Genomic DNA, 27,390 nt, shown 5'->3' on the forward strand with positions numbered 1-27,390 from the left:
TTTCTCATGACTGTCAATAAATGAAGGAGCCAGAGTGTGCGGAGGCAAACATGAGTGTGAGGAGGGAGCCCCAGTCTGATTGGCCGGCTGTATTCATCCTGGGCCTTCCTCGGGAAGCTCGCTCTCCACTCCGGTGCCTGGAGCGCTGCTCTGGTTAGTGCAGGAAAAGATCCTGACTGTTTGCTTATCCTGCGGTGTGTGTGTGTTTGTTTTTCTTTCAGCACTGAGCAGTTTGCCCAGCTTTACAGTCAGAAGGTGGGCATCAAGCCTGTGGTGCTTCTGAAGACCTTATGGGGTGATTACTATCTGAACACCAAAGCAAAGAAGATAATGAAAGGTGCCCAGGTAATGTTATAAGGTGCAGTGCATTGACAAACCGTCAGGCCCATAACCTCAAGTGAGCTGATTATTTGTAAATTTCTTTCCAATGGCTTAAATTGTATGCAGGATCTGTATCCCTGATAGGTGGGCTGAGGGCTGCCAGTGCAATGTAGTGGGTGGAGGAATCTGGAGGACATGATTGACTCCTGGATATGCAAATTACTCTCCAAGCTTTCATTTAGGATTGCAAGCAGTTTGAGGCAGGGGCATTTTAATCCCAGTATGCATTCACAGTACTGTACACATGCGAAATACCATTATGCTGTTATATTTTTGGAAAGGATGATAATGACCTCTGAGCTTCCTGATCTGTAAGTCACTGATGTGCAAAGGAACTGTCCAGCAGTGACGTAGGAATGTTCAGCTAGACCTGGGGTAGCAAACTTGTGACTAGGGAGCCGCATGTCGCTCTTTCTTACACAAAACGTGGCTATGGCTCTTCTATCCCTAGCACAACGGAGCAGCACTGTAGAGGGTAGGGGCTGGGGCAGGGAGCACCTAAAGCAGGAAAGAGCCCCTTCTGGGTCGGCCCCTCCCATCCTGTCCTCACAGTGCCACTGGTTGCTATGGAGATGAGGAAGGGGCTGGCTCAGCAAAAACTCCCTGCTTTGCTCTCTCCTCCTGTCTACCACCAATAGCGCTGGCGGACAGGAGGGGAGGGGGTGAGGCTGGAGCTCCAGTCCTTCCCACCCTGTCCACCCATATCCCATCTGCTGCCTGGAGTAGGAGGTTTTATTCTCTGTTCTGCTGTCTGGAGGGCAGGAGCCAGGGTGAGCACTGCCCAAAGCCCAGCAGATCACAGTGCTCCCAGGATAGGGGATTCAGCTGTTGGAGTGGAAGCAGTTACCCAGACCTCCAGTCAGGACAGAATGAGTTTTGTTGAGGGAAAGAGGGTGAATGCTTTGGCGGCGTAATATGAAAAGCAGTGAATGTTGGGGGGAGAGGGGAGGGCAATGAGTGGGGTGAATGTTTGAAGGTGAAGTGGTATAAGAGGTGGGGGAGTGATGTGAGAGAGGGTGAATGCTGGGAGGAAGTGAGGACAAGGTTGAATGCAGGGGGGGACAGTATAAGGCCGGGGCTGAATGTCGTGGGGGAAGTGAGCAGGGAACAAATGTCATCTTCCTAGAGTCAGCAATACAAATTGGACTGGGTGGTGAAGTGGTGATGGGGAAGGTGAGGAGAGAATGAGAGCCAGCGAGGTGGATGGTTGAGAGAGTGTGATAAGGAGAGAAGGGTTTAAGAGAGACACACAGAGGGCCAATGGCAGGTGTTTGAGAGCCAGAGTGGGTGATAGCGGAAGATATGTGTGAGAGAGAGAGTACTGAGAGGAGGGAGGGGATCAGGAGGGAGAGAGAAGGGGGTTGTGGTTGGGGGCTGCAGAGAGCAAGAGGGTGCAGACAGGAGGGGGGAAGAGAGAATGAATGAGGGAGTGGAGTATGGGGAGAAAGAGAAGGGAGGGAAGGAGTTGGGGATATGGACAAAGATGGCGTAAGAGCAGGGGAATATTGTTATTAGCCAAAACGTGAAGAGAGGGGAGAAGAGAGACGGGATAGGGTGGTGAAAAAGAGGGGGGATTGTGGTGCTGAATTGGAGAAAAACGTACCTGATAATTTCATTTTCCTTAGTGTAGACAGATGGACTCAGGATCAATGGGTTGTGCTCCCCTGCCAGCAGATGGAGACAGAGTCAGATTTCAAAGCTGACGTCACCCTAGATACATCCCCTGCAGTGACCTCAGCTCTTCAGTATTCTCTTCAAAAGCCACTGTGGACATACTGTCGAAAAAACTTGATTAAAAACTGATAACCGTAACTGTACTCAACCAAACATAAACACTGAACCCTAGTAAAATTATAGATGCCTTGATCTAGGGATTGGATGATGGCTTTCCCGTAATCTCTTGGAATTGATATCCACTCCACGGGCGAATCTTTGGCAGCGTTCTTGGGCAGCCGGGAGCGGGATACTGAGTCCATCTGACTACACTAAGGAAAACAAAATTATCAGGTAAGTAATTTCTCCATTTCCTAGCGTGTAGCCAGATGGACTCAGGACCAATAGGTTGTACAAAAGCTACTCCCGATTGGGGCGGGAGGCTGCCCGAGGTCCGGTTAATACCGTCCTTGCAAATGCTGCGACTTGTCGGGCCTGTATGTCCATGCGATAAAACCTGGAGAAAGTGTGTAAGGAGGACCATGTTGCCACTCGGCAGATACTGATGGGGGCCAACAGTGGAGTGAGCTTTAACCTGAGAAGGAAATGGCTTTCCTGCCTCCACATAGGCTCCCTTGACCACCTCCATGCGGAAATGACTCACTTGTAGCTGATGGTTGACACTCTTGAAGTTCAGGACAGGGCAAAAGGAACCTTCCTTCTTGGGTAATGTGAAATAGATGGAATAACGTATTTTCCTGGGGCGTAAGTACTGGGATTACAGCCCTCATCCTGAGGAGCCTTAAAAGAGTAATCTCCACTGCCTGCGTTTTGTGCTGGGAGTGGCAAGGAGACATCATGAATACGTCACGAGGAGTGCTGAGAAATTCCAGTGCATATCCTTCTTGTATGATTTCCAGTACCCACTTGTCCAAAGTAATCTCGACCCACCTTTGGTAAAAGAGAGACAATTGACCTTCTATCTCCTCATTTCAAAGATGGGTCAGTAAATTTCATTGGGAGCTTCGGAACGATCCTGAACTCGAACCTGCCCCTCTCTTGGGTTGTCAACTGTGAAAGGACTGAGTTCTTCCAAAGGGCCGAGACCTCTGAAATGTTGAGTTTCTGTAGGGGTGGAAACATTGAGAGCCCCTGGATCAGCCCCTCATAGGAGGGGCTGATCCAGAGGGGCTGCAACTTCTTCCTCTTATCTTCTGGTAGCTGGGGGACTGGAGATTCGTCCCATTTACTGGCCAGTTTTTCCAATTGGTTTCTGAATAGGAGTGATCCTTTAAAGGGCGTCTTTGTAAGGTTGGCCTTGGAGGTTGCGTCGGCTGACCGATTCCGCAGCTATAGCTGCCTTCTGGCTGCTACCACTGAAGCCACTCCTCTGACTGAAGTACGGACTAAATCCAAGCCCGGGTCTGCTAAAAAGTTGGTGGCGGGTTCCATTGCCGCTCCGGGGTTCACTCCCGAGTCATCCACCTCCTGAGAGAGAAGTAGGCATGAACACACTACCAGGGCACAACAAAAAGCAATCTGTAAGGTCATTGCTACTGCTTCAAAGGCTTGTTGAAGGGATAGACTCCAACCGTCTTATTCTGCGCATCCTTTAAGGCTGCTCCTCCCTCCACTGGGATAGTTGTTTGCTAGAGACAGCACAGACCAGTGCCATCCTCTTTAAGGAAATGCAAATGCTCTCTCACTGCTGGATCCAGCGGGTATAGAGGTTCTAATGCCCGGCCCCCTTTAAAACTTGCTTCTGGGGCATCCCATTCCAGGTCAGTCAACTCCTGGATGGCTTCCAGAACTGGGAAGTATCAAGAGGCTTTGCACAAGGAAATCAGAATGGTATTCTTCTTTGGTTCCTTCATAGATTCTGCTCCAGGAACTCCCAGCGTTTTCAGGGTCTGGGAAACCAAGCCCGGCAATTCATCTCTATGAAAGAACCGTAGTATGGTTCGATACGGTTCTAATCCCGTGGAAATTTTCCTTTCTTTCAAGGAATCTTACTCTTATTCTATGCCATCAGGGTCCCCACTAGGGATACCCCTGGTCAGGCCAGGCATGCCTTGAGGTCTGCCAAGAGGAATGTGAGAGGGAGAGGGGGCCAGCTGGGGTTCCATCCAGACAGGGGCAAGCGAGGAAGTAGACTGCGCCTGTACAAAGGCCTGTAGCCCCTGGAAAAATTCCACCCAAGAAAAGGCTGCCGGGTCCATGCCTAGCCTAGGGTGAACTGGGGTGGGCCCTGCTGAGTTTCCCTCTCCCATGGAAGACCCAGCCAGGGGGTTATTCAGATCCAGAGTACTTCCAGTTAAGGCTGCCAATCCATCATCTGATTGGGAGGAGCCGGGCTCAGCAAAGTCCGGGGAGGCCATATCCCCTTGGGCTTCCTCACAGTGCTGACACAAGTTGGAATCCAAATCAGACTGAGAAGCCCTAATATGACAAGCAGCACAGAGAGCAAAGAACTGACGTTTCTTGGCTGCCGGTGCCATTGGCGGTGGTAACTGTACATTCGATCGGCTCGCAGTTAAAAACTCTTCCACACAAATTTTGAGTGCCTAGGTAGGGCGTGGTAAGGTGCACTCACAGCCTGTGCTCCTAGCTTTTCCTGTATTCTGTGCTTACTTTATTGTGCGCGTAAGTATGCTCATGATGTTATGCGCGTGGTGCATGCGCAGAGCCAACGCACTGCACATACCGATGTCCTTTGGTAGGCAATACGAGACTCACAAGATGGTGCTGCCACGGCCTATCATGCGGTATGCCAACCAAGCTTAAAGTGGGGCCTAGCCCACCGGGGGGGCCACTCAACCCGCTTGTAAGCCCATTTCCTTATGCCCCAAAGGGATCAGGAACGATGTTGATATGGCATGCTGTGCAAGGAGACCAGTGGATGCCTTACCAAAATCCCTCTTCTCTGAAGGTAAATCCTTTTTTTTTTTTTTTAAACTTACCTGGGCCCAGCGCTTACTGGCTGAGAATAGATATGGTCTCCGGCTGCAGGGGGGAGAGGGCTTTGGCCGTCTCCGCTGCACTTGGCTTCCCGCACCCGCTGCCTTTCAGCTGCTTGAGCAGCAAAGTCCACACGAGGACCCAGCTACTGGACCAAGGCACACCTCAGAGGGATCTCAGAATTCTCAATTGGGAAGAGACCTTTAGGTATCAGCTTAGGAGAGCGGGGCTCAATCTTTTCTCCAATTTAAAAGTAGAATATCTTCTTCCAAAAGGTTCAGCGATCCCCATAAGGATCTGCATCTGCTGGAGACGGAGAAATACTGAAGGGCTGAGGTCACTGCAGGGGTGTATCTAGGTTGACAACAGCTTTAAAACCTGACTCTGTCTCCATCTGCTGCAGTGTGTGACTGCATTCCTTAGCTTGTGTATTCATTGCAGGGTTAATGATGGAAAGAGTGAACCCATTGGTCCTGAGTCCATCTGGCCACATGCTAGGAAAATCCCCATTAAGTTAGCTGGGTAGCTGTATCTGGCTAACTTAGCTAGCTGCTCCGCGGCTGAATTTCGACCTCTAGTTTAATACATTCAGACAATCACAAAATATTTTTAAGCTTTTTTTTTTTAAATTCAATTTCCTGTTTGAGCTGTAGCCCCCAATCAGAGCTGCCTGTGCCCTCTCCATTTTCCTTCAGAGTGTGCTGTAAGTGTGTACGGGTCACATTACTGGTACATTAAATACCTCCCTGCCGTCATTTCTTAATTGTTTCCCTTTTGTTTCTCCAAAGACTCTGTGACTGCAGTTAATTTGCAGTTGACTGGACCCAGGCATCAGGGCTGCCCTCTTCAATCAATTCTTCTTTTGCTTTGGTTAGGGAGATGCAAATTTGAAGTTAGAAAATTGGAGGATGAATAATTGTCCTTCATCTGTATAGATTAAAAAGAGCATTTCACGATTTAAAAAAAATGAGCTGCCTTAGAAATGCTCCCTGCCTTTATGGAGAGTTTATCCCAGGCTGTTTACTAACAAGAAAATATAGAGGTAGATATTGAGCCGCTGGACGGCTTGGCTAGTTAGCCGGATAAACTTAGGGGTGAATTTTAAAAGCCCAACACGAGCATTAATTACGGGATTTTAAAAGCTGAAAAGATACGCGCGTATCTCCCGAAGCGCCCAAGTCTTGAAAGTTTACAGAAAGGGATGGGGAGTATATGTTTCGGGGCACGAACCTAAGGTGTGTGTGAAAATACTGATGTGGCCCGGTGCTGCGTAACTTTCCTTCTGCTATGGATGCTGTGAAAGTTAAAATATAAAAAAACCAGGGAGATCTGCAGCCAGTTATGCATTCCACTGAATATACCTGGATAAAGTCCAAGTTATCCGGATAAACTGTAGAACTCTCTGGCATAACCGACCTTACTTGGATAACGCTGAACATCTGTGTTATCTGAACAAGTTAGCCCTGCCCCTGGAATGCCTCTGATTTATCTGGATTCATTTCTTATATCTGTGCATAAAATTGTCTAAATAAATCATCAGCAGAGGCTTACAGTTAAATATTGGGGTCAGTATTTAAAGTGGTTTGTCTTTCAAAGCTCAGATTTAGCCATTCAAGCCAAGGGATTTAAAAATCCCCTTGGTTTGACCGCCCCCGACGTTGCCTGCTGTTAGCCGACTTAAAACGAATCTAGATATGTTGGGGGGCATTCCGGGTGGAGCAAGGATTTCTGGTTATGCTAGCGGGATAATGCCAGGAACTGCCAGATTTTCCTCCCAAATAAACTTATCTGGTTAACGTTTAGCCAGCTGGGTATATCCCGGCTAAGATTGCTGGGCAAATATATTTGGCTGCCCAGGTGCTGAAAATGGACCCCCATTCTCTTTTCTCACTTTAGGATCTAATGTGATAAAGGTTTATTTTTTCCCCCATTTTGGGCCTGTTTACCAAAATGTGATAAAGCATTGACGTGTGTTGTTCGTAAATAGGCCCCGCTGATGTCCAAAAGGACCCATCTGGCTAGATCAATCTTTGAAACTCAATCAGGCTAATTTTATCCCTCCTGAATTTAACTAGCTGGCTACCTTTAGCTGGTTAAATTCTTGGCAGGGTTAGGGTGGGGGAGAAAGTTAGATAGCTAGCGCTGATTTTCAGTGCTAGTCCAGTTGTAGGCATCCTAAATTTTGTCTCACCACCCTCCCTCCTAGCTTTTTAAATTTTAAAATCTTACCCCATGCAGCCTGAACCCTTCCCTCCCTTTCATCCAGCCCTTCAAATTAAGCAAAATGGTTCAGCGAAGGTGGGGAATCCCCTTCCCTCTCTCCGTGTCAGCCGACAAGGGTGGGGGAGGGGAAGAAAAGACTGAGGCTGATGCCTCCTTTGTCCCTCCCTTCCAACGCTGTAAAAGTGGGAAAAAAAGGCCCCTTTGGTCCAGAGGATTTTCATTCCTTTCCTTTCTCCCTGCTGTTACTGGATAAAAAAAAAAATTATATCCAGGCGGCTTACCTCCTCCTCTTGCCCAAAAAAAAGGAGAGTGCCGGCTGGGGATACCTCCCACCGGTCCAAAATGAGTTTGCCACCCACTCAGTGTCTGTTTCTACGTGGGGATAATGCTTAGCGCATGTGGCCCTGCAGAGAAGGTACCCGGAGACAGGAACGTTGAATGGTACTGCCGCACGCCTGCAAGGAGAGGGCTTCAGCGCAGAAACCGGCCAAAAGCAAAGAGCTCGGGATCTGTGGCTCTAGCGCTGCTCCAGAAGCCACTTAGACATTTCCACAGCCCGCTCTGTCCAGATTAAGAAAACACCACATGGAAAGTTCTCAAAATGGCAACTCGGATCCGCTTTGCAGAAAAAGGTGCCAGTTCTAGCGTTTGTTTCCTGTCTGTAGTTTAGTTTTTTTTTTTTCCAAAAGAATACTAAAAGGAAAGGCATCTGCACAGTGAAACCTTTAACTCTTTTGTTCTTTACTTTTTTTTTTTTTTTTTTTCATAGGCAAAGTGCAAGAAACCGCTGTTTGTGCAGCTGGTGCTGGACAACATCTGGAACCTGTACGATGTCGTTTTGAAAAGGTGAGAGGAGGTGCAGCGTTTGGCACGGCAGATGCGGAAGGGATCCCGTGCCCCGTGGCATGCAGAGGGGTTAAGGATTTCTCAGATCCTGCAGGAGACAAGTTCACGCTTTATGTTTCCCCTTTGTCTTTCTTTTCCAGGGAGAAAGAAAAAATCGAAAAGATTGTCAACTCTTTGGGGTTAAAAATCAGCAGCCGGGAGTCTCGTCACGCGGACCCCAAAGTGCACCTCGGCGCCATTTGTAGTCAGTGGCTGCCAATCTCCCAGGCTGTTCTCTGTATCCGCAGCCGGCAGTGACCTGTGGCGTCTGCGGTTTTACAGGCCAGTGGCCTAAAGTGCTTATGCTATTTCGCTATTGGGAATTCTGTGCAAATTAACCCCGTAGCAAAATAGTGTGCATCCTTTTTCTGTGGAATTTGTTGCAAAACCTTGAACAGCACCTCACTGAGGTGTAGTTAAATTGCTGACAGAATCACATTTGCAGAGCATTTAGCGTGTGTAGTTTTTAACTATGAGATCAATATTCCAAAAGCGTTTAGATGGATAACTCAGAAAGTATCTGACAAAAAAAAAGGGGGCATTCTGGGGAGGGGAATCTCGCTTATGCAAGTCTAGAGTTATCCGGCCTTGTGTGGCCAGCTGACGTGCTATGCTACTTAACCGCATATATTTTAAAGAGTGGCTAAGGAGTGCTGTCAAACCCTTGATAAAAGGGCGAGCGTCAGACAAGGCCCTGGCCGGCCATGCTTCCTGCTCCCCTAACCTCTTAGTACTGTGTAAGGTCCTGGGTTTGTAGGTCCCCCCTGCCCCAGTTTTCATCACTTATGAAGATCAGGCTGCCCCGCTTTGCCCTCCCCCCCTCCCCACCTGGAGTGTTGATAGGTTGCGCCGGCCGCCCCCATTCCCCCTCCCCCCACACTGATGCCTTTAAATTTCATTGCTGGAAGTGAGGGACCCATTTCCCCCGCCCCTGGCGTCTCCAGCACTGCAGTATGAAGCAGTAATTTATGTCATTCTGGTAACTTTAGCTCCCTAGTGTGTAATGATGGGACATTTGCCTAATCAAGATTGAGGCAATTGAAATCTCCATTTATTTTTGTGTTTTTCTTATTTGTTACCTTTCCTGATTTCTGTTAGCAATTCTCTCTCTCTTCATCCTGGCCAGGTGGACCATAGTATACACCCATCACTGTACACCCCCCCTCCCTTCATACAAGGGATTTCTGTCCATAGAGATTCCACAGTGCAGGACCTTTATCTTGTTTAACTCCATGCCGTCCTTAACATACAGTGCCACACCTCCACCAGGCTGACCTGGCCTACTATTTAAATCCAATTTGTAGCCTGGTATCCGTGTCCCATTGGTTATCCTCCTTCCACCAGGTCTCTGAGATTCCTATTGTGTTGACATCTTTCTTCAGTGCCATACGCTCTAACTCTCCGGTCTTGTCTTTTAGACTTCTGGCATTCGCATGTTTTTTTCTTTAATTGTGCTCCCAAACTGCCTCACAGTTGAAATGGGTAGTTTTAAATCATTTATTTGTCTTTTCTGTATTTAAATGCACCTGGACTACTCCTCCTGTCACGACCTGTCAGAACGTTGTAACTTCCCTGTGATGCCGGTAACCTTAGGAGACTGCTCACTCTGAACCATGCGCTGCTGATCGATCCTTGGCTTTCTCCCATGATTTTGTTTAAAAGCTGCTCTACCCTTTTCGAGCGTTAGCGCTGGCAGCTGGGTTCTCAGTGCTCTTCTGGTACAGTGATGTTATAATGTTTATACAGTCTCCAGTAAATGAGCCATTCCACCTTGTGCCTTTCTGTATACAGACCTTTTGACATCAATATATCACATGAGATAGGTAATTATTTCCAGTTCTGCTTTTCAGAATCTACATTTATCTGTTTTACTGGGGTTTTTTTCTATGCAGGCTGTGACCCATCTTGTCTGTAATCCACTGCCCTGTGCTGCAGTTATCAATCTCTTACCTTTATGTTCGCCTTTCCTTAGTTATTCCTGTGTCAGGTGTAATTGCTGACATAACTCTTTTATATTTCCCACTGTATTTATGCATTTGCTAATTATTTTTCCTTGCTTGCTGTTCTGATTTCTTTAAAAAGTTGTTTTTTTTTTTCTTATTTTATAAATTCTGTTGTCTCTTTCCCCATGTGCGCTGGTAGATTCTCACTCATTCCTTCAACTCCTCGAAATGATTGTCCAAATTTAAGGATGGAGACTGATTTTTAACTATTTATTTCATACGTCTCCTCTCTTTGAGTATTTGGGGCTCTTGATGCTGTTTGGTATATTTGGAAGTCTTTTGTAGCATCTGAATATGTGCAGTAAGATGTGCATTCGTTCCATTCATTTTGGCGGCACGCGCATACCTCACAGACTTTAGAGTACCAGGTAAAAATGGAAAGTATGCATGTAATAATGAGGAATGTGCAAATAAAGTCCGTGAGGTGCACACAAACCACCAAAACAGATGAAATGAATGCACATCCCTAATGTGTAGTCTCTTTCTATAAGGCCCATACCAGCTTCAGCTTTTGGAATATACAATCGTGGCATACACTAATTCTTATAGATTACTTGGAGAATACTGAGGAGTTTTCTTTTTCTTACATCCAGCTGTTTGAGATCTTTGTGAGAACCAGTCTACAATTTCAAAACTGTAGGAGTGTGCGGGGATTGTATCTTAATCTTCTCTAAGGTGGAGCCGTAACCTAAGTGATTGCTATGAATAATATACTCTCAACTATTTATTTTATTTTAGATGTTTATATTCTGCTTTTTACACTTTTTTCAGCAAAGGGGAGGGTAAAGTGACTTGCCCAGGAGCAACAGTGGGACTTGAACCCTGATCTCCTAGTTCATAGCCCACGGCTCTAACCACTAGGCTACTCCAACTGACCTCAGCCTTCCCATGTTCTTCCCAGATTTTTTGATTGGTATGCCATGTTGTTTCCTTACAAAGAATTGCTTCTTATTCCTATGTAACCAGTCTTTGCCCTTTTAAGAGGTGTTTCAGTCCTAGCCGTTTTGAAAAATATGCTAGGATAGATTAGTACTAAGAAGAATATCTAGCTTTAAATTGAACATTTGTACTGGCTTAGGGCTTTTTTCTGAGTGACATACCGAGGTGCCCTCTGACCCTGCGAGGATCATATCAAAGAACTACTGCAGCAGTTTCTGACTCTCTGGCAGACTCTGCAGGGGTTTAGACACCTCATGCCCTGACTTGGGTCTCTGTTGTTGAGATACGAGACGACTCGGTGGATTGACTGAAAAATACTCTAGATCACGGTTCCCCCCCAAATCAAGTTCTGGAGGGCCACAAACCAGTCTGGCTTTCAGGATTTTGACAATATGCTTGAAATATATTTGCATGCATTGCTAATGTTGTATGCAAAGACAGTCCATGCATATTAATTGTGGAAATCTTGAGCATCAGACAGGTTTGTGGCCCTGCAAGGGACCCCCTGCTCTAGGTCAATGATTTAAATCCAACTTGGGTTAAAACTCATTACCACTGGAAGGCTGTTTTAGTGGAAATGAGTCCATGGTCTCAGGTGTCCACATCACTATCAGAAAATCCAGCATCACAGATGGTACTAATTGGACCCTTTCACTGCACATTTCTAGGCCCATTTTCTCTAATTCATTTCACATTTATCTTTGTATCATTGTCATTTATGTTCTGTGCCCTGGCTTAGGCTGCTAAAATAGATATCTTTATTCTGTTCACCCTTGGGGAGCATTTTCACCTGAGGCAGTTGATAGTGTTTTTAAATATGCAATATGACTAATCCTGTGTAAAGTGGAAAGGCACATTGTTTTGCATCCTTAACACCACTTCTTAGCTATGGTGTGCCACAAATGCCCCAGCCCTCTCGATATCGCTGCCGAACGAGTGGAAAGGCTCATGTGTGTTGGAGCTCGAAGATTTGATTCTCTTCCACCTGAGACACAAGAACTGAAAACTGGTGAGTAAACGTTTGCCTGCTGGATTATTCATTCAGGCTTGATTCTCCGTGAGTTGAAAACTTAGATTAGCGGCATTTTGGAGCAGGCATATTGTAATGACAATGTATGCTCTTTGGGGACAGGGACATTGTGACATTTATATTGCATCAATAAAAGTTATTTTTATTTTTTTTTTAATTACTCTGTGACATTGGTCCCTTTATGAAAAATTATTAAATCAGCAAGCTTAGAAACCAAGCCCATGTATGTCTCTCCGCTCTTTCAGCTGTGTTTAAAGCAGTGAATGATTAGCATCTGAAGCTACATCTGCGCATGGCAGTTGGATCTCTTCTTTTTTGGTGCAGAGCTTGGAGGGGTCATAACAAAACGCGGTGACTGCCATTGCCCATGCTTGCTGCTCCTATGGGGAAAACACTTTTTCACCAGGGCACGTCACCATGCACGCCTTAGAGGATCTGCACATTGCTGGTGCTTGACAGTGGGCTGATTTAGGATCCAGAAGCTTGGAGGAAGAAGCAGAGAGAAATGGCACTGAAGTATTCTTGGGGATCTTCCTTTTCAGTTTTTATTTTAGTCTTCCTGGGAACTTATCAGCGTCCATTACGATTAAAGCAAAAGTTATATTTACCTGTAAAAGTGATGTCATTTATTTCCACTAATTTTTCTTTTTTTTTGTAGTTGCAATAAACACTGATAAATTCCCGAGAAAAATAAAATAAAAGCTGAAAACCAAGGTCCCTAAGTATTTTCAAGCCTTAGAGTGTCCAGCCAGTAGGTGCTAGCACAGAGTGTTATTTTGAAATATTTCATTTGTGTAGGGAAAGGAGGCTAAGTGTGATAGCAAGAAAATGATAGATTATCAAAGTGTCACTAAGTGCTTCACTTAGCTGGCCAGATCTTTGGCTGCGTTGCGGCTGAAAATAGGCTTAAATCTGCTCGGCTAAATTGGGGCTGGCCACATTTGAGCCTGCAGCGGATACGCCTAGAAAATGCGCAGCAGCCCAAGTGATTTTTAGCCCCTTCCTAAACTCCCTCCCCTGCGGCCGCCCAGGTTTTTGAGTAGCTAAATTTAGTCGCGTTGGGGGAGGGGGGGATTTTCAGAAGCCGTTTAATGGCAACGTGCCAAGGGGTAGCTGGCTAAACACGTCGGTAACCTCTTCCCCCTACCCTTTGCCATCACCAGTCGGGAAGATTGCTTTCCCGTTGTGATTTCTGTGCGATCACGGTACGGGTCCGCGGTTTTTAAAGCGGCCTTTCAACGCGGCTGTCCAAATATTAGTTATGTTGGACCCGCTTGTCCATGGGAGTGCAGTGCTCTACTGTAAAACAGGTCAGTAAGCAGTCACGTGGATGGACATAGACACGTTAATATGATAGCACTCTACAAATAAGGTTACGTCAGTAAAGAGAGGATTTTTGATAATTCTTTTCAAAATGATTTAGATTACAGCAAAAAGAGAGGTCGTCACAATGTTCCTGAGACGCTAATAATGTTTAGATGTTTTGGAGTCGCCATGTACTTGACCACACCCACCGTTAAGAGCAATGGGTAAGATCTTGACCCTCAGGCATCAGATTGATACATGCAAAATATAAACACGGCACAGAAGCAGCTGATGAGTAGGCTCGAGGGAAGATGACTCTTTGAAATCGGGACTAGTGGGTCATGAAGAAATAAAAGTATACTGGCACCAGAAAAGAAACAGGAGCTATAAATAAGACCCCTTCCCCCCGGGCCTGAGCATAACGCCCTCTAAGCTGAGCACTGTGAGCACTCACTCGTACATTTCGAAGCGTCGCTCACATAACTTTTTGCTTTGTGCTATGTACACAAATGCAACACTAACACTGGCGCTCAAAAACTGTTGGTTTAAAAAAAATTGTTGCTCACATGAAAAAAAAAAAATTTGCAGACACCTGGAGGGAATATCATCAAGCCTGAGTCGTTAAAGGATTTTTCTTACTTTTCTGTGTCTATGGGGAAAATTATCAGATGAATTGGGCCCCAAAAGATCCAAGAAATGAGCAGGTTGATATTTTGAAGAATCTAGCTGGCTAACTCTGCTGCCTTTAATGTCTTTAAGAACATAAGATTGTTGGTTCTGACTCTTGCCTGCCCTCTAATCCCCTACATGCAGGAGCTTCTTGGAGGATAGATTACAAAACCTAGATTTCTTGATAGCTCCCAGCAGAGGGCTCAGGCATCTCCTAGAGCAAAGAAAGTTACAGAGGTCGTCACTTTAAAAAAAAGTATATATATATATATTTCTTTGCTTCTTGGAAGTGTATGTGCACTAAACGCCAGCCAAGGAGAATTTTCAGTATTGCTGACCTTTTGGTTGACTGCGTTTTGAAGTTTACTTTTAAAACATCATTTTGACATCCTTATTCAGAAACACATAAGGAATTCTTATCTGCAGTTTGTCAGCATGTGCCCTATTGTCTGTAAATAGCCTCCACTTCAATGTAGATACTCCCAAGCTACCTTACAGAGTTTAAAGCTCATTTGCAGGGTTAGTGATCACTAAGGAGGAAGCTATTGCACCAGAAAATGGAAATTAGGGAAAAAAAATATGAACATTTATATGAAAATCAAATTTGAAGCTTGTGCTTGTCTTGCAGCGTTCTGGAAAGTATCTGTTGCTTTTAAAATATGGGTGATTTTATTAAAACAAAACAGAATGACCAATACATCTAGCGATTAATATAGCATCTTTCACTGCTCTTCAGCACCATGATCTGGATAGCTTTTGTGACAGACAGATGGACAGATGCCATGTTGAAATAAACAGTACTTTTTCAAATTTTTGATATAATAAACCATACGTTTTGTTGAGAAATCTTAATTACAGCTGTAAATATCCTCTAAGCAGAAGTCCTGGCAAGCAGCGGTGCATAGCTAGATAAGCGACTCGTCATTTGATCGTGCTTCTTGGGCTCACGCCATCATCCATTGCCTTAAAACGCTGCATGAGCCATGAGATTTCCCCTAGTTCCCCCTTTTAAGAAGGCAGGGACTGGGGATGCTGCGGAGGCAGAAGTCTAAGCCCGTGGTGGATGGACGAGAGTCCCGGTCATCCCGCAGGGGCACCTACCTGCCATGCAGAGAGTTCACACGTCCCAGCTTCTAGGGTGAGCCTTGAGCTGCGACCCCTGATAGAGAATTGTTCCTGCACTGGCTAGGCGAGATAGAAACAGGGAAGAATAAAAACGGGGGAAACCTATCCCTTGGGTACCTGTAAATGAGGGCTCATGGCACCATAGCCTCAGCGAGGCAGGCTCTGAGTCTGCTAGAAGGCCAAAGGATCTGGTAGAAGCTGTTGTGCTTAAAAAAAAAATCATAATAACAATGCAGATGACACTGAGAGCTGCGGTGTCACTTATGCAAGATTTGAAAAGGTTAGGTAACGAAGACCAACTGTCACATGAAATAAAACAATGCTCTGGAGGAATAAAAAGCGAGCGTGTTTCTAGAGCCGCACTAATGTCGAGTACTGACCCGCAGTATGTCCGTGGCGAGGTTGGAAGCCGCAGATCACGGTGCATCACTGCGTAATAAAGTCCAATTGAGTCTTTGACTGAAAAGTCCTGCTGTAAAAAAAAAAAAAAAAAAAAAAGCACTTTCATGCTTAATAAAGTTAACATCTGAGTCTGATTGCTTGACGCAATCCCACCTTTTAGAAATGGACCTGAGCCTTGAACCTTTCTGTGACGACAGCCATCGTTTTGGCAGTAATCCTAATATCTAACTTATTCTACAACAGGGGGTTTAGGCTCCTTTGTAACCTCCTACTTTCAGCTCATCCCTTCTATCTATTCCCCGCCTCTCTCTTTCTCTGCCCCTCAATACCAGCGAATTTAGTTGGAAATTTTTAACACATTCATCCATCTCTGTGTGTATTATGAGGGGCTTAATACAGAGGTGTGAAAGGTTATCCATTCCCAAGGGTCATTTAACTCTGTTTGACTTGTAGGCTGCACTCGGCTCTCTCCTCTTCCTCCCTTCTTTACTAGGGATCTTCTCCTATTCCCCCCACCCCACACATCCCAGTGCAGAACTTCTCACCACCTTTTGGAATTTCTCTCGTCTTTCCCCCAACATTTTACCTTGTTTCCTTTTGGTCCCCCCTTTGGACCTTCTCCAGCTTCAGTCCTGGTCGCAATTGGGGGGGAGCAGGTTGTAGAGCGGAGCTTCTCAGCCCAGGCCTCAGGACACACCTAGCCAGTCAGGTTTTCAGGAGAACCGGAATGAATATGCATGAGAGTGATTTGCATGCCCGGCTTTCATTCTTTGCAAATCTGTCCCGTGCCTGTGGAACCGGACTGGGCTGGGAAGCACTGTGGTAAAGGATTTTGGGGCCAGGTCCTACAGTGGCCTGGACCCTTCTGGGAGGCTCCTTCAGAACCTGTTGTTGCTGCTGAGGTCAAAATGCAAATGATTTGGCGGCAGCAGGGTCAGTAAAAAAAAAAAAAATGCATTGCAGGCCACATGTTTGACCCTTCTGCTCTAATAAATGTTGGAAAACAGAGCTTTTGCCAGCCAGTTGGCTATGAGATCCAACAGGCATTCCCTGGAGCATAAAGCTGAAGAAATGGCGGTGAAAATTTTTTTTTTAAATTCACTTTGCTAAAAATAATCATCCCCTTGGTTACTGGTCCAGCTTACTCTCCGTTGTGTCCTGTGATGTCTTCCTGCAATTACTGAGGTCTGTTAGCTGCTGGTGAGCCCCATATCATGTGGTCTGTGTCTTGATTTATATGTTTTACTTTGCTAATAATAAATTGCACCCCATTACATTATATAGTTGCGCGCTAATATATTATTCTAACAAGTTGCACAGGTAAATGCATTCAATAGTTCTTATACTGATATTCAGATTTCACAGGGATAGCACCCTTTAGCATTTGAAAATATCCATTCTTTGGTTATCTATTTTAAGATCTTGCTTTGCGCTAATCAAAATATCCTTAAAAATCTAGAGTCTTAGAATGTTGTGATACCTTTTTTAAAGGGGCAATTTTCAACTAACTTGTATAATTATAACGTGCATGGGTATATTTACCGTGAGGGCTGTGTAATTGAGAGAGTGTATCCCAAGTGGTAGCAACATAACACGAGTTTGAAAACACCTGCTTTTGGTGCGAGCAGTCTGACCTGAATACATCCCTAGTAACGTTTCTTTCTAATGTGGCTAGAAGCACGTGGTGACGTGGGAGCTTTCACGTACTTTTAGCCAAGTTGTGTGTGTGGGGGGGAGGGGTGTCTTCAGGCAGGCCTGTGTATATGGTAAATAGGTTTGAAAATGTGTCCTGCTAAAAGACTGACTAAAATGATGTGGTAGTACAACCAGCTTTTGAGACCACGTGGACCTCTTCTTCAGCTAGAGAAAATTATTAACAGTGTTGAGTAGCCATTTCCCAAGACAGAAAAAGCGTCTTTTATCGTAATATTGTCTAGCAATATGGTGGTTTAAAAAAATCCATCAGGTTGGAAACTTACTTGGATCTGTATTTCATTGTCTGTCTGTCTAACTAGCTTTCATGAGCTGCTGTAGTAAAGAGACGGCCCCAGTCATCATCTTTGTTTCCAAAATGTTTGCAGTTGATGCGAAGGCTTTACCACAGAACAAGCAAAGGTAAGAAACGTGTTCAGCTTTTACGGTCTTCCTCCTATTCCATATATTAGAGGTGATGAAATCTGGCGAGGATTGCCTAGTGCCTGAGATTACTATTTTAGTTAAGCAGTAAATCCAGATGAACAGTATATTTACTGGCAGTTCATATTCTGTCTAAAATCCAGGTAAAAACTGGCAGTGATTGCCCTTCCCAATGGGGATGATTGCAGCGATTAGTCAAGTGTGTTTGTTTTAGGACTAGGGCTTCTGACAGACTTTCTGTTCATGATGCTTTTCCAAAAGGAGGCTTTGCCAAGATCATTTGCGAGGTTAAATCCATGAAACGGGGCATTTCTCTCATTTCAGCCGGTGAGAGCACTACAAATCCATCTGCACCTTCTGCTTGGCTGGTAATAACAAATTCAGCGCAGTTTATGCACAGCACTGATGATAAGACTTTGTATGGGTTAACTCGCTAACATTCTTTCTGTTTGAACTTTACAATTTTTTAGTTGTCAGACACTGCTTATAGACACGTAACAGTAGATGACATCAGGAAAAGATCAGTTGGCCCATTTAGTCTTCCCAGTTATTCCAGTCCGTATGGCTAATGTGATGACAGAATTGCAACGATTATTTTGGTAAAGGAGCTAAAGTTCTCATTGTTTTCTGTCCGGGTATGATGGATAGTAAGAATAACTAGAAAAGTGATGATTACTCAAGGGAGCTATTTTTTTTTTTCTCGCCTACATGCAGAGTTCAAGGTTACTTTTTGCCGGTGAACTTTATTCAGATTTTGTGTTCTCTTTACCATGGGTACAACTGGCTGACTGCTTTTCCTGTGTGTAAAATTTGGAAAACAGGTGTACATTTTTTGAAAATGCAGTGTATGTGCGCTATTACCTAATTCTGCCCAAAGGTTACGCCTTCCCTTTACCCGGCTAAAAGTGCAAACTTGTGGCTGCTTTTATCCCAATTAAGGGTAGAAAATTTCCGGTTAGTCACGCTGGCCTTTGTAGAGAAAATGATTTATAGATTGAAGGCCTGCTTGCGTGCAATCTTCAAACAGCCCTTTTACGGAGGTAAGGCGGTAATTGTCCAGGGTGTCTGGATTTTGAAGTTTGATGCCCTCTCGTTGCCAAGTGATTCTCTTATGTTGATGTATCCAGGTTTACCTGATTGGTTAATGGTGATTATGCAGTCAGCACTTGGAGACAGAGCAATAGCACATTGTGGGGGTGAAGGGTAGGGGGTGTGGTCTTTGCTTTTCTGAGGTTTCACACCTCTCAGGTAGCTAAAAGCAGTTTTGAAATCTATGCTAAACTTGAATTGGTCCAGCACTTTATGTATTGGACTAATTCAAGAGGTGTTTTAGACGTGCTTTGGAGTGGTACTTCCTTGTCAAACCAACGGTACGCTGAGCAAGACCCTAGCTTGATTTTTATTTATTTAAAATTTTATATTCCATCTTATCCAGAACTGCTCATCAAAACATTACAAACGTAAGATATATAAATCTATTACACTTAAACATTGTGACATTACAACATGTCTATATTGATGAGGCAAGAAAATTATATAACTAACTGGGAAGTTAAAACAAAAGGATTAAGATTTTCCTTTAGCTTTTGATTTTGTGAAATAAGTTATGTTAAAGATTTGTAAAAGTTTAAGGCCTGATTTTCAAATGCATTTACTCACTTAAGACTTTGTTTTGCATGTGTAAATGCACTTTACCCACGTAAGTGGGCTTTTGAAAATTGCTATAATATTTGCCAATGATTTATCAATAGGTTTTACTGCGTTAAGTGCTCTTAGCAAGGATAAATGGGCTTTTGAAAATTGCTACTATAGTATGTTATCCCTTGAAAATTCACCTGTTAGTCACTCCCACCACTATGAATTTAAGCACATTAGGATGCAGGCCTGCTGACCACCTTGGACTGACAACATAGGCAGGACCAGTGCAGGCATATTTGGCACCCTAGGCAAACCGTTGTCATTCACCCCCCACCTTCCCTCAACTTAACTATTGGTGGCACTCCCTCCTACAGCAGATCCAGCACTGTGCTCCCATCATTGGCGATATTGACTCTGGTACAGCACCAATCTGGATCTCAATGCTGGTAGGATTTGCCGCCCCCAGAATCTTGGCGCTCTAGGCAATCGCCTAGTTTGCCTAATGGAAGCACCAGCCCTGGACATAGATGAAGCATTGGTTGATGTAAAGAAGAAACTTTGCACAAAGAATTGTGGCCTGACACCCCCCAGGGAAGGACATTTTTTAAAGTAGGAGCATGGTGGTGGTAAAAAGTGTACAGCTTTCGGCCAGGAAAGGTGTGCAGGTAATAAAATACATTGGGACAAAAAGAGATGGCATCGGCATGCTTAATTGAATTTATTGCTCTTAATCAAAGTGGTTTACAATAATAAAAAAAAAAAATTCTCAACAATGAAAAGTACAAAAAGTACAAGAGATTGGTAAGGCCCAGAAGGAGGTTGATATTGTGAAGAGCTTTTGCTGATGACTGAACCAAGATGAGCCTTAAGTCCTGCAAAGCTGCTGTTTATAGCGTCCTCTTTTGCCTCCCTGCTGAACTGCATTAAATTGAGTCTGGGAGATGATAGAAGTTGCTTCAAACAAACAAGGTCTTTAGTCATCTGTCGGTGACTGATATGTGACTTTTGGGTCACATCTTGGCAGTTCACTAGTTAGTTACTTTTGTATTCGTGCAGTTCATTGTATAGTTACAATGTCATTTTTTTTTGCTTAACTGATGATATCAATTAAGCAGCATCCTAGCTGGTAATGCTGGCTCCTGAGAAAACTGCTATAGCTTTTACTTGCATTGCAGTTATTAGAGCACCAACTGTGTACATACTTCAGAGAGCGTGGATTTGAGTGGCTGGCACCGTTCTTGGGAGCTTGGGATTTATTTGCCACTGCCTTTCAACACCCGCTTGCAAACCTTCTCTGTTTATTTTACCATAAAATAGAAGAGAGTGATAGAGTGGCACTCGCTGCTGTCAGGCCTTGATTTCTTGTAGACACTGCCTGCCAGTCACAGGTTTCGGAGGGAAGTACACGAGAGTAGAAACCTTGACAGTCGAAGCCACAGTTTGAAAGAAGGATTGAAAAATTACTCAGGGTTGAGGGCCATCTGGGGGCGGCTGCAGAGGTCACAGCCACTGGTGATGTTGGGGAAGGCAGCGGAGATCAGGGAAAGAGAACCCACCGTTGCGTAACAGTGACAAGCGCCGTTAACTTTCCCGGGCTTATCGCGGATCATAATGCAATCCACATGAAGCTTTTCAATATAAACAACCTGGTTGGCATGCATTTGCATGCAAGGCAGCTTATTAATCTTTTCCTGATGTCTGGACTATTTTTTTTCTCTTTGCGGTATTGGCAATGCTTGGGCAAGCATCGCAGATACGGTGTGTTAACATGTGCTGTTGCATTATTAACAGCTTAGTAAATAGGACCCTTTTGGTTTTATCTGGTGTAATCGTGTGCTAATTTTGGCTGGGGTTTAATTTACAGTCATTTGGTAAGCGCTGTTCTTTTTGGAGGCAGCTGCTTGTTTATTCTGAACTGAAGTTGATCAGTTAAGAATCTGTTGAGAAGTTGAGAGCTCTTAGAGAGAGCCTTTTATTTTGTTTACAGATAATGAATAGCTATGTAATCTCTTTACTATTTGATCTCAAAACATTTTTTTTTTTAAAGTTTATTTTAACTGCAGAATTGTGAGAACGGGGTTTTCTTGGAAAGAAAGTCATTTCCGTTGCACTAGTTAGGTGCAGGGAGATGCTACTGTTGCTTTGTGCCAAGTTGAAGGCCCCGGAAGTTAAACCATTCTGCCTCAGGGTTCAACAACCAGACTTTCTTTTAGTGTGCACCTTATGGAAGCCAAACACCGATTCCTGGCTTACAAACTGCAGGAAGTTTTTGGCTTGCAAAGCATACACGGGTTTGGAACAAACTCGCAGTTCCTCCCAGCCCAGATGGAAATGTTGCAGTGTCTCTCGTACAGGCACTTCAGTACGGTTTCTGATCTCCACAATGCGGCCCTCAGCCGTCAAGGAACAAGATTTATTTATTTATTTATTAAAGGCTTTTTTATATACAGACTTTCTTGATACAAATCAAATCAACTCGGTTTACATCGAACAAGCAGTAACTATAACCAACCAATAACAAGAGACAGTTTGAAGGAGTATAAAGTTACATTATAACAAGGATGTGTTAACTTGGAGTAGGAAGTAAGAAGAGGAATGAAGATAGAGTATAAAATACACGGGAGTATATGAGGGAGGCAAGGAGCCGTCCTCATGATAACTTGTAAGCGTCCTTATAATAATTTATATGCATGATTTAGCGCTTGTTTATTTACATGATTGCTGGAACAATACTAAGTCAGGCTGTTGGACTAGTGGTGGGGAAGGCTCGGCAGAACAGCCGAGCGGGGAAGGCCTAGATGATGTTCCCAGCAACTCCCCCTCCCTCCCCCTTCCCTCTTTTTAAATCCCCCCAAGGTCAAATCTTCAACCTCAGCTGTGTGACCTCAGGTCTGGGCTGGAGGCAAGGCCTTTCTGTTTGCTTAGCTTCCCTCTTGGTGGCTCTGAGGTAAAGCTTCAGAGTCCCCACCCCAGTCTTGCAATGGTTTAAGACCAGCCCATGCTTTATTATTTATTTTTTTTTTTGCACTGACGTCTAGGGATGTTGCTTTCGTTTAAAATGACATTGAAAACATCATCATTGACTGTTTCATGTCATTTTTTGAATGAAAAAAAAAAAGCTTAACAATAAAAAAAAAAAAAAAAGAAGCAAAAGTCTCTCCCGTGCACACTGAGAAGGCCGAGCACTCCTTTCCGTTCAGGGATAGACATTCCAAGGTTTCTCACTTATCTGCTGCATGTTTCTTTTGGATGGCAGCGTCAGGTACTTTTGTAGATTAATTGAAGATCATTAACTTCCCTGTGGATCTGTCTCAACAATAAGTTATCTCAGGACAGCATCCACCTGCCAAACTCCTGTTGTAGCCATTTTATCCAGTAGCACTAGATGGTGCTGTGCCGTTATTTATGGTAGGGCTGACTGTGGCCTTCGGGGTTTCTGGCATGAATAGGACTCCTGTTGAGGTTGATGGAAAGCATTTTAGACCATGTGGCTCCCCACTGTCTAGTGATGGATTCTGAGGACACCTGAAACTTAGCTTCTGTGACAACTTGTGAATGAAGGCCTTGTTCATTTTCTTTCTGGCTGTGATTTTCTTTTAGGGTTTTTGTTTAATGCCATTTCAGACTGTTAATGTGTAGTTAAAAAATGATTGTTAATGACTGGGTTTCCTTGCCATACCTAGCAATTAAAGATTTAGAGTATTAAAGTATTTTGCATTATCATTTTGGCCAGTTGTTTCACAATTTCAGACAAAAGGTGTTAGTATGTCTACTTAAGAAAGAGAAAAGACACCAGGGTTTGATTCTTAGGCTGGCTTTTCTCCTCCTGTGGCTGACTGAAGCTGAGAATGTTGTAGGCAGCATTAAAACCCCTAGGGCATGGCTTCCCAAACCTGTCCTGGGCTTCTCACAGCCAATTAGGATTTCGGGATAGCCATAGTGGATATGCATGAGATAAATCTGCATGTATTGGAGACCCAGTTTATGCAAATTCGTCTCATGTCGGTTTGCAAACCCGACTGATTGTAGGGTCCTCGGGACAGGTTTAGGGAGTCTCTGCCATTGTACAATGGTGACACCTAGTGGCCAAGCTTGGGTTGCATGCATATTGCAGGTTCTGAAGGGAGTAGCAGTCTGTGGCTCCAGGCCAATTGGGGGTTGGGGGGAGGGCGCTGGAGGGTGCTAATACCGTATAGTGGGGAATTCTGTTGTGATTATGAATGAAATGGTAAATGGTGTGGTAGCTCATTGCTAGTTCTGATTGTGCTGGAAGTGCAGATGGAGCAGGAGGAAACTGCCGGGTCACAAGAAAAGAAGACAATCAAAGCAAAGATATTTTAACTCCTTTTAAGAAGATGCTACTCCATCATGCAGATAAGCTTTCTAAGCATCTTCCCCGAGTATGCTAATTATTGAAGCATACTTAAGTTTAACTACATTTTAACTTGGAGCACTCTACAGATCAAGAGTCTCCTTTTATAGCGTTTCTAAGCAAAAATGAGTCTGAATGATTGTTTCTAGTATACATGTATGTCACATTACGCCTATTTCAAATCTTGGTAGCGCGATTACTGTACAATAAACTGTACATTTGTCCTTAATGCTCCCTGGTGCAGTTGTTGTACCTGTATTAGTCCTAGAGCAGAACAAGAATTTTAGTTTGCGATATCTTTTTTTTAAAAAAGAAAAGAGATGATGTAGGGCTATGAGCTTCCAAGACCACTGAGGTCCCTTTTTGGGATGTAACCTTCCTGCTTCAGAATCCACATATCGCTGTTTGCCATGGAAATTATGAGGATGATTTTCCAAGGAACCTCTGCAGGCAAAAACAGTGCTTTACCCGCAGAAATGGGCCTGCTGAAAATTGCCTGGCCTCCATGTGTGTTTCATTCTAAATGCACCCGGGCGAGGTGTTCCGGTGCACGGGAGCTGGGCATGCTCAGTGTGCCTAGTCAGAAATCTGGAAACTTTGACACAAGTTTTCCGCATCAGGGCTTCATCTGATGATGTCACCCATGTGTGAGGACTGACATCCTGCTGTCCTCGGAGAACACCTCTTACAGGTAAGCAACTCTGGGTTCCACGTATAACTTTTTTTTCTAGATTTAGGCCAACAATTTAAGTGACCAGAGTTGTCTGGATGAATTTAGTTACAGCGCTGAAAATGAACACTAAGGGGTAGATTTTCAAATAGCGCGAATTGGCCTACTTTTGCTGGCGCATCAGGCGCCTTCTTCCCTTTATCTCATATAATTTTTACGCTCTATTTCTCCCACTTCCCCTTCCTCCTCCCGTTCCCCTTCCCCCCCTTTTTCCCCTTTTCCCCCAAAACAATAAGCCCATGGTTCCAAACTTTTTATATTTTTAATAACCTTATATACTAGCATTCTGTCTAGTTATTACCAATTTTTATGTAAAGTTTAAAAATTCCATTTTATTTTGATTATTTTATTTTTGGTTTTAAATTTGTGAACCGTTTTTGATAAAATTTCTTTTTTAAAAAACGGTATATAAATACTTTTTAAATAAATAAATAAAGTAAGCTGGATTTTAGTAGATACGCGCGGAGCTGCTAAAAACCTGGATCGGCGCGCGCAAGGCTATTGATTTTGTATAGCCGGCGCGCACCGAGCCGCGCAGCCTACCCCCGTTCCCTCCGAGGCCGCTCCGAAGTCGGAGCGGCCTCGGAGGGAACTTCCTATTGCCCTCCCCTCACCTTCCCCTCCCTTCCCCTACCTAACCCACCCACCCGGCCCTGTCTAAGCCTCCCCCTTACCTTTGTCGGGGGATTTACGCCTCCCAGAGGGAGGCGTAAATCCCCGCGCGCCAGCGGGCCTCTTGCGCGCCGGGACGCGACCTGGGGGCGGGTACGGAGGGCGCGGCCACGCCCCCGGACCGCCCCGGGCCGTAGCCACGCCCCCGTACCCGCCCCCAAAACGCTGCCGGCACGCCCCCTAAACGCCACGACGACCGGGCCCGCCCCCGACACGCCCCCGACACCCCCCCCTCGGAGAACCCCGGGACTTACGCGAGTCCCGGGGCTCTGCGCGCGCCGGTAGGCCTATGTAAAATAGGCTCACCGGCGCGCAGGGCCCTGCTCGCCTAAATCCGCCCGGATTTGGGCGGATTTAGGTGAGCAGGGCTCTGAAAATCCGCCCCTTAGCATCTAAATCTTGGACTACCTCTGACCCTGTGCTCCTTTTTGGCCCAGCTAGATTTGGGCACCTTGCACCTTTAGCCAGACAAATTTGAGCTGGGCAGAGGGGGAGGTTTTAGCTAGTAAGGATTAACTGGCTAATTACCAAAATTAGCAAGTTAAATCTTGGGAAAATCCACCCCTAAATGCATTTTGTAAATGTTTTGATTATCAGTTTATGTAGTCGATGGGACATAAGTATCTTGCTGTTTTAATATATTCCATATATTTTCTTACCCATCTCTTTTTCTCCTGGGTCCCAGCTTAAAACAAAGCTTTGGACTTAATCTGACTTTCACAGTCAACAAATTTAAAATAAGCATAGACATCACAGATTTCTGTTTTGTTTATCTCCCATGTGGAGGGGAAGAAATCACATTGGCCAGTCTGATTTGTGTGAATCAACTTTTTCTCATGGGCATTTTCTCTCTTTGCCAGAAATAAGTCCCAGGGCCTAGAGTCTGATCTGCGTCCAGAACATCATTTGAAGAATCAGGTTTCCATAGTTAATCTATGTAACAAATTGTGTACGAATAAAAGGAGGCAAAATGAAGGAAGAGCTCCCCCAGTATCACAGCATTTTTTTCTGGATAAGCCTTCCCCCCCTCCAAAAAACCCCCATGTATTTCAAATTATTTAAACATTCTCAAGCAAAGTATTGTGGTTGCCATGTTAGTCCACTTGAATACATAGAAATAAGGGTCAACAAACAAGTTATAGGCGATTACTTTTTTATTGAACTAACTTAATACATCTGTGACTAGCTTTCTAGAGCTAAGCTCTCTTTATCAGGTAACTTTACCTTGCTTCCTCTCAGGGACTCCACTTTAGGTCACTCACCTAGGTATGCTGTACACTGATGAAATCAGCAGTTATTAATTGTGCTCATTTGACTCTGATGGCGGGGCATAAGTTTGCAGGTTTGGTTCTAGAAAGAAAAATCAGTAAATGAGTTATAAGTAATAATACCTTTTGTGTTGGACTAATTCAGGAGGTGAACATAAGATATGCCATACTGGGTCAGTCTAAGGGTTCATCAAGCCCAGCATCCTGTTTCCAACAGTGGCCAATTCAGGCCATAAGAACCTGGCAAGTACCCAAAAACTAAGTCTATTCCATGTAACCATTGCTAATGGCAGTGGCTATTCTCTAAGTGAACTTAATAGCAGGTAATGGACTTCTCCTCCAAGAACTTATCCAATCCTTTTTTAAACACAGCTACACTAACTGCACTAACCACATTCTCTGGCAACAAATCCCATGCTACTAATGCCAGCATCAAGCAGTGACTATTCCCTATTAATTAATAGCAGTTTATGGACTTCTCCTCCAGGAACTTTTCCAAACCTTTTTGAAATCCAGCTACACTAACTGCCTTAACCACATCCTCTGGCAATGAACACTTGGATGCAGATATGGCGCTGCTCTCTAAATTGGTGGTGGGGTGGAGGGGAATTAGGGCAGGAGGGTACTGGAAGCCAATAGTAACAGGTGGGAGAGGAAAAAAAGGGGAAAACATGGATAAAGTGTGTAGCTTGCTGGGCAGACTAGATGGGCCTGGAATGCCCTTCCGGAGGAAGTGGTGAAGTCTAAAACTGTGAACGACTTCAAAGGGGCATGGGATAAACACTGTGGATCCATCAAGTCTAGAGGGTGTGAATAAAGAGGAGGCATTCAAACACTGCACGGAGCGGCAGTAGCCACAGAGGCATTCAAACACTGCACGGAGCGGCAGTAGCCACAGAGGCATTCACGGAGCGGGATGCCAGTGGCCAGTAGTTGGCGTTCCACCTTCACGGAGCGGAAGGATGGAGGGCTGCTACCTCAAAAAAAAAAAATAAAATAAA

The 27,390-nt window shown here is 44.6% G+C and overlaps 1 protein-coding gene across 5 annotated transcripts in view; it reads left to right on the forward strand.

Annotated features, from left to right (window-relative positions):
- EFL1 (elongation factor like GTPase 1) overlaps positions 1–27,390 on the forward strand; it is a 286,193-nt gene that overhangs the window by 21,070 nt on the left and 237,733 nt on the right. For all 5 annotated transcript variants that reach the window (XM_029574748.1, XM_029574744.1, XM_029574749.1 and 2 more), the window contains exons 9-13: positions 222–345; positions 7,985–8,061; positions 8,202–8,338; positions 11,929–12,051; positions 17,589–17,688. In XM_029574748.1, coding sequence (XP_029430608.1) covers positions 222–345; positions 7,985–8,061; positions 8,202–8,338; positions 11,929–12,051; positions 17,589–17,688 — 561 coding nt within the window. The remainder of the gene's footprint in view (positions 1–221; positions 346–7,984; positions 8,062–8,201; positions 8,339–11,928; positions 12,052–17,588; positions 17,689–27,390) is intronic.

Source organism: Rhinatrema bivittatum, chromosome 13 (genome assembly GCF_901001135.1).
Source record: "Rhinatrema bivittatum chromosome 13, aRhiBiv1.1, whole genome shotgun sequence".
Classification (NCBI taxonomy): domain Eukaryota; kingdom Metazoa; phylum Chordata; class Amphibia; order Gymnophiona; family Rhinatrematidae; genus Rhinatrema; species Rhinatrema bivittatum.